The following is a 7,747-nucleotide window of genomic DNA, read 5'->3' on the forward strand; positions in this document are numbered from 1 at the left end:
AATACAGATGGAAAAGCCTTTACTGCAGCATATAGCTTATACTGCTGGTTGGTTCTTGCGCTATTTGCAAATACCAGACATGTTCTATTGAAAGATTGTACAACACAGCCTGCTCCATCTATAATCCATCTTTTGAGCATCAGAATGTTTCCAGAATTTCATTGTTGATGTAGCTACATGTACATTACACATCTAACCTATAAACATATAGAATAATCACATCATTGACGAGTTCCACTCTCACCTTACCCTGGAAGCAGACAGATTATTTCGGTTTATCTCCCTCTTTTCTACCTTAATAAGATTGTGGCATAAATTGAGGTGTGTTGGTCAAAAGACTATCTTACATACAGACCGTCATCTTCTGATCCCATTTTTAAACACACCCTTTAACTATCTAGATTCAAAATAGATCATTATCAAGCTAATTTTCAACTACACATGATGAAAAGCACTTACATACTTTACTGTGTTTTTTGAAAAAGTGTCAATCACTACATGAAATTTTTTTAAAAAAACAATAGAATACATTCTCCTAGTACAGATTTTTTATTCCAGACACAATCATTTACTGGTTATGTATTATGGAGCACCACACAGTACTGTGCAGAGAATATTTGTCACTCGCACACGTTAATTTTGTTAGCAGCCAAATAAACTACAAATATGGGGGGGGGGGTTTCATGGAGTGTGGAAGGAATCCCACCCAGGGAGAGTATACAGACTCCACACATTTAAAGCTCGGGTCAGAAGTCAAACCCATGACCCCAGTTCGTTGAGGCACTGTGCTGCCCAAATGTCATGCTTCACCAGAGATTTTACTCATGGTGCTCACAATTACAGAAAACATATTAATATGGAAACTGCCAAGTCACAAGTATCTTTACATTTACCTAGGTTTGTAGGTAAAGTAGCTGTAACAAGAGCCCTGCAGAACATGGTACCCCTTTCTGCTCATCCCCACCCTGTGGAATTCACCTACATTCAAAGTTCTAGAACAGCTATTCTTGTACTCTATGCCAGTTAGGTTATTGTAACATAAAATAGAAATATTAAATTGAGGTGACAAACATATTGTAGTAATTTGATGTATATGTCGAAATGCTGATCAGACATTATTAGAAAGCTATTAAGAAACCATTTACTCAAAGAACAGTAAATGGTTTATTCACATCTCTCCATCATGCACCTACTCAATTTGCATTCTCTCCTATTTACTATCACCACACTTCTCTTCAAACTCCTCTTCTTTCTTCATCATCCTGTTTCTCCCTCACATATTATGATTTCCCCTCCACTACTTCCCTCCTCACTAGTCTGCACACATGAATTGTCTTGTCTAATTTGCTTAACTTCCCTACTAGCAGGGGCAAATCCACTCCAGAGACCACTGATCTGCCCTTCTGGCTGCAGTTTCAGTTCTGACAGACCAAACATGGCTTCACTGTGCATAGAGAACAACAAAGCAGAAGCCTCTGATAAACAACAGTTGCCGGACGCCTCCACCCCCCCCCCTCTTTTGCTGGTTGCATGTTACTTTATGAAGTGTAATGCTTTAATAGTTTTACATTATATGGAGGACTGCTTTTTCCTCCCCTGGTTATAAAATGAAGCACAATATGCAAAATGCCAATCAACTGTGGGTAGCAGTACTTGCAATATGTCAGAAGATAAAGCTGCATATAAGAAAAGAAAGGACATAAATGAAGCCATGTTTGATATAAACAATCCTTCTTCTCAAAAATGACTAGCAATAGTGGTCTTGGAACCACACTGCAAACAGCACAAAAAAATATTGTAAAAGAACAACATTAAATAATATTACACAAAGAGATAATTACTAATCTATAACAATTACTTGCTAAAACAACCTATCTTATGGATTTATTGATGATAAAAAATATCAAACACAGATACTTTAAAAAAAAACTCAATTGGCGCAATGACTGTTACAGTATATAGTTATTATTTAGCACAGATGCAGAGCCTTATGGACAAAATATAATTTGGCAAATAATGTCTATGTTGTTACTATTTTCAGAGCCAGAACTAGAACATGACTTTTAATCCTAAATCTTGTGACCAGATGCAACTGCAGGATTGTATCATTGTCTAAAACCCTGTAGTTACTCAAACAAACAACAAATTCTACATTGGTCAGCATGCAACCGTAACTCTTATTTTGATGACAGGTGCATTGTGTGAGCTTTCAAACCCTGATAACATTCAGCCCGCTGTTTAAATCTATTGTTGAGAAAATGAGTTATACCTCAGCACTTATTGTATGTGGGCGATGTCCTCTAAAGGAAAGTATGTACACATTATAATACTATAATGTAATATTTACAGAAAAAAAGTATTCTTTATACAAATAATGTTATTTGAATATACATATGTTATAAATGAAAATGAAAAAAGATCTGAAGTTTAATAAACATGCTTTTTAATAATATCAAGGATGCCCAAGAAGCAGCACACAAGTTTTCTGTGAACTCCTCTACTTCCCTGAGAACTTCCATGCCTTTATCATATGCAGGGCCGGATTAACCATAGGGCTAACTGGGCTACAGCCCAGGGGCCTATGGCATCCAGGCGGCCCTTGAAAGTGCTCAGCAGCAGTCCTCCTTCTCCGGCGCGCTGTAGTCTCCTAACGGAGGAGATCTCGTGAGTCTCACTCTCTTGAGATCTCCTCAGTAAAGAGAGTACAGCGCGCCGGAGAAGGAGGTAAGTGCCGGGGGGGAAGGGGGGGGGGCGGGCAGCTCCGATCACGGGGGGGGGGGCCCTCACGGGGGAATGGAGGCCCCCTTAGCCCAGGGGCCTCCATTCCCTTAATCCGGCCCTGATCATATGTATCATTTGGTCTTGCAACTAGAAGGGACAAGCAGAAGAGACCAGGCTGCTTTTACTGGTACAGGTGTTGTGACAGTCAAGCAGGTAAAGCAAGGACTGTAATAGTGATATTTATACTAATATTGGGTATATAATTGCTATTGTTGTTACATTAAATGTATATAGCAATGGAGAGAGCTGAAAACAGAGAAAGCACTTGATAGATCTGCAGAGGAGGATACAAAGTTCTGGTCATCTGTCTTTTGATTCATTGATAGGTCTTTTAGTATTTAACTGGTATAAGTGCAATTACTAAATTTATAAAGGGGTTCAACATACACTTGATTTATTTCTCTGTTTTCAGTGCTCTTCATTGACACACACACACACACACACACACACACACACACATTGGATTCTGTGCTTGGTATGGCTGCACAAGGATTAAATTCTCCAATCAGAGTCCAGCGGACTGTGGTGCTGACATTTACAAACTCTGCATGAACACTACTTCTGGCTTCTGAGACCAACTACTACATTAAAGTGTACTTAGCCTTTAAGCATGTGTTTATAGCAAATGAAAAACCTAGAGAGCACCGATTTAAGAAAGGTTGACCAATTTTGGATAATAGCGCTCTTTAGGCTTGTTACTCATTGGCATTAGGAAAACACCAGTGACATCACATGGCAAACAGGATCGTGTTTGGCATGCAGTAGTAACCAGCTCTTGCACTTTGGGTATAAAGAGGTTTAATGGAAGATACTGCACACAAATAAATATAGCAGGCAGTGTCCAAAGGTCTACGCCATGCCACCATCACTCCTGCTGCAAGAGTAGGTAATGGGTTATTGGAAGCAATACTTTAATGACCCATACCTTGTTTAGATGCATTCACTGGTGCTAAGCAGACCACTAGTAAAAACAACGCCAATGGATCAAGGGCCTTATCTCCTGCTGCTCTGATAAAGTAGGTGGAGGTCCCTCCACTGAGATCGCCCAGGTTCTTAGAAGCCAAAAGCTGGCACACACCTTCTATGACAAGGCATCTGCAAGTTTCATGATAAGGGCACTCCACCGGTCCAAGCCAAGACAGAAAGAGGAAGTAAATATGGAACCAGAGCTGCTATCATTCATTCAGATGCGGCATTCACTTCCTCATCCTGTCTTGTACTTATCATACACAGCTAGAGAACTAGTATTCTATGTCGGTAGGGGGCACACCAAAATAAAAATGGGTTTCTTCTGAGAAGTAAGCCTGACCCATTTCATCTAGACAGCACCCGTACTTAGCATTGATCTTCTACCTGGATGACCCAAACTCTACAATGATAAAGCCCTAGTTGGAATTGAACCCATGACCACAGAGCTGTAAAAGCAGCAATGCTAACCACTGAGCCACGGAAAGACATCAAAATCTTGATTGACACATAGAGTCTTAAGGAATTGCAAATAAAGGTAAATTACTTAAGAATCTTATATAAATATATCCTAAAATATTCAGCTTGGAAATTCCTCTGTCAGAAACATCATTAAGGAACAAAAGTTAAGGGGAACTTTTAAATTGAAGTCAAGATTTGGAAGACCCAGAAAAATCTCTGATAGTGGAGAAACCACATATCACTGCTAAGGACCCACAGAAAGGTTTAGCAGACACAGTATCAGTGGTAAACAGAACAGCATTGTTCACACAAAAATGATTTTGAAGTGTTGCCAGAAATAACCTCAGTGTTCTCCCCAGAACCTTTCCCGGGTGCTCCATCCGGCTGTATTTACTTGCCACCCGGTTCTTAGAATCTGAAGGAGTATTTTTATAATAGCACAAACCATTGTTTATCGTATTATAATAAGCACTGTGTGCAGTCAGCAGAGTGCGTTAGACCACAGACCACCAGTCTGGACAGTACAGTCTAAGCATAACCAGTCCAGTCAGCAAGTGGGCAATAACCTACGGAGTTTTTATAAATAATAAGTGTTGGCAATAACCTCCAATATTTTTTTATTCTTTATTATTATTATTGCAAACTATTACATTGTCCCCACCCAGCTACTTCTTAAATCAAACAGTTTGGAAGATAGTACTGCGGACTGAGAAAACCAAAAATAAATGTGTTGGCCACAACCACACATGAAGCATTTGGAAGAAAATGGTGAAGCATATTAAGTAATTGACCCTTTGCCAACCAGTAAACATGTAGGCGAGCCTATTATGTATTAGGGTTATGCGGCAGCTAGTGGCAGAGGAACATTGTCCAGGTGGAAGAATTACTCCAAATATATTTCAGAAAATCCTAGAAGTAATGTCCCAAAGAGCCGGAAGAAAATACCTTAAAACTGACCATGAAGTACTTATAGAAATTAAAGATTAAGAATGGCTTTCACTTTCTCTAGACTTGAATATCATCGAAAAAATGTGGCAAGATCTCAAAAATACAGTGCTTGCCCGAAGACCAAAGACTGAGGTCTGAAAGGAAGGCTTTGATTTTGAGTTAGGTGCATACTGAGTTTACAGCCAAGTTAACCATGTTGCACTGCAAGGGGTACAAATTAAAACATTTTTCCGCGCAGGGCAAATACTTTGTGCATTTGCATTCTTTTTCACACACATACTAGCAAAGTAGTACTAAAAATACAAGCAGGTCCTAAATCCCATGACTTTCAGGAGTTCTACAATCGCTAATTGAGAACAAAATGTGCAGTACAGATGGAGGGCAAAAAAAGTTAAAATCAATGAAGGAAGAGGACTAAAATGTGATAGTAGGATGTTCTTTGACCTGACCTATTTATGTGCAGCGCAAAAAAAGTTTTTTGCTGCCTAAAATTTTGATAGATGTAATTTTTCTAGACATGACAGAAACTTTTATACAAAAGTAGAAAATAATCATTGCAAAACATTTACATTTGTATTTTCATGTGCAACAATTGGAATGACAAAATGCAGACTTACCGGTTTTGGCATGGTTGGTTCTTTCTCAAAGTCTTTTCCACAAAATGCAAATTATGTAAGTTCCAAGGAACAATATTATATCAGATCCTAAAAATATAAATTAACTAAAATTAAAATACAGTACTTAATATGGGAAATGCAAAACAAGCTACCATAAAGCACATTACCTCTCGTCTTAAATAATGGAAAGAGTCTGGAAAACAGCTAATTTAAGGGTTTCTACTAAGGTATATGAATCATAAGTAAAACAAGCAATTCCAAGCAGTGTAGCTATGAAGAAAAAGGCCTCACCCTCTGGCAGAAAGTCCAATTACAACCTTAAAAAGGTCGTTTACACCACACCCATAAAACGAAACATATTTAGTGTCTTTCTAGATGTAAGCCCTTCCAACCTTATGCATTGCTCATACAGTATCTGAAGCCCCAATTTTCTATATGGATTTATGCAATTAATCTTAGTGCAGCACAGTGTAAAAGTAGTAATTACTTCCCCATATGAAATTAAACATTTGGTAGAACTCTGTATGTACACGCAACTTATAAATACACAGCACTAAATCACATTTTCCCATACACTTAATTCTGGAAATGGGGAAATGACACTCTTTTTAACCGGAGCTCACATCGTCGTCATCAGATTTTTTATATATATATATATATATATATATATATATATATATATATATATATATATATGAGATCATTGTCTCACAGTGAGGCAATGATCTTTAGAATGGTGGGAATGAACCTTGCTTTAATGGTGACACAGAACTTCATAGCAGCCCCACCTCTACCTACCTGGCTTAAAAACTTGTTCTGCCACTTCTAAACTTTGTACTAATGTCTTTTTAAACCGCATTTCTTATGGTTTCTTGCAGTTTTAGAACCCCTGACATGCACATAGGGAAAGACATTTACCAAAGGCTTCACTTCTTGTAATGTAGTATTACTGTACATTGTCATAGATCGGCAGACCATACGTTATCATAGACTACACGAGAAACCTGAAGCTGGCGAGATAATAAAGTTACACCCGAACCCTGCACAATTTCAAACCAGAGACAGAGATCAGACCAGGAAATCAGCTTCGCAGCGACTGCAACAACCACAAGTAAATAAATCTCCACATACCGCAAACACTGATACCCCTGTTTAAATGCCAGCGCTGTGTGACAGGTCCTCTAATGACAGGGGAATAACACTTACACAGAACTACCCACACACTGACCTATTATAATCGTGTCCTGTAATAGAAAAGTTAAAAACATGTTTACGATAACAACTGATTTTGCCCAACACCTCTATTCATTTACAATGACTGTACTACCGACATCTCTGGGCTCGGCATTTCACAGGAAGGAAACAAACAGTGGTTGAACTTTATTTCTTATACTCACTGGCATTAGGAATTATCTATGCAGGCTGTCGGAGGGCAGCTGTGCACTCTTCTGCAGCTGGTACTAAGATGCACAACAAGCGCCTAATCCTGCTAACACCTGTTGTCAGGACTGTTCTCTGCGCTGACAATAGAGGAGACTAATATAATAAGGAGCCATAATAGAGGATAGAGAGACAGCAGACAAGCAAGTCTGTTACTCACCCTTCACGCTGCCAGTCACTGCCCGAGGTGCCCTGTCTTTACGGAGCTTTCCCCGGGTGCTCCACTACTCCCCTCTGGCTGCAATATGGCTGACTTGCCAACTTAGTCTAACATGTCCCTCCCTTCCTCCACTCCCTCTGTTGGGACCTGTTGTGAAAGAGTCACACACACGTTACCTGCCTCTCCCTCCACTCCCATAGTGCGCCACTGGGAGATATGCATCAGAGAGGGTTTGTGGAAAAACATAATAAGGAATGTTCTCTTTGTAACCTATTTACTTTTTTGTTATGTAACTACGTATTTATTTATTGCGGTATATTTGAAAACGAATGTATTATCTATCTTCTGTTCACTCTTTAGTTTACCACTTGAA

The 7,747-nt window shown here is 39.1% G+C and overlaps 1 protein-coding gene across 2 annotated transcripts in view; it reads right to left on the bottom strand.

Moving 5' to 3' along the window:
• Positions 1 to 7,493, bottom strand: part of EZR (ezrin) — a 66,973-nt gene extending 59,480 nt beyond the window's left edge. Inside the window, exons 1-2 of one of the 2 annotated variants that reach the window (XM_075203124.1) lie at positions 7,375 to 7,493; positions 5,775 to 5,861 (exon numbers count right to left, since the gene is read on the bottom strand). In XM_075203124.1, coding sequence (XP_075059225.1) covers positions 5,775 to 5,786 — 12 coding nt within the window. In that variant the 5' untranslated portion in view covers positions 5,787 to 5,861; positions 7,375 to 7,493. Of the gene's footprint in view, positions 1 to 5,774; positions 5,862 to 5,941; positions 6,010 to 7,374 lie in introns of those variants that run through there. The other variant, XM_075203125.1, reaches the window with a different exon arrangement.
• Positions 7,494 to 7,747: the final 254 nt, after the last annotated feature.

This window comes from Mixophyes fleayi, chromosome 3, assembly GCF_038048845.1.
Source record: "Mixophyes fleayi isolate aMixFle1 chromosome 3, aMixFle1.hap1, whole genome shotgun sequence".
Classification (NCBI taxonomy): Eukaryota; Metazoa; Chordata; class Amphibia; order Anura; family Limnodynastidae; genus Mixophyes; species Mixophyes fleayi.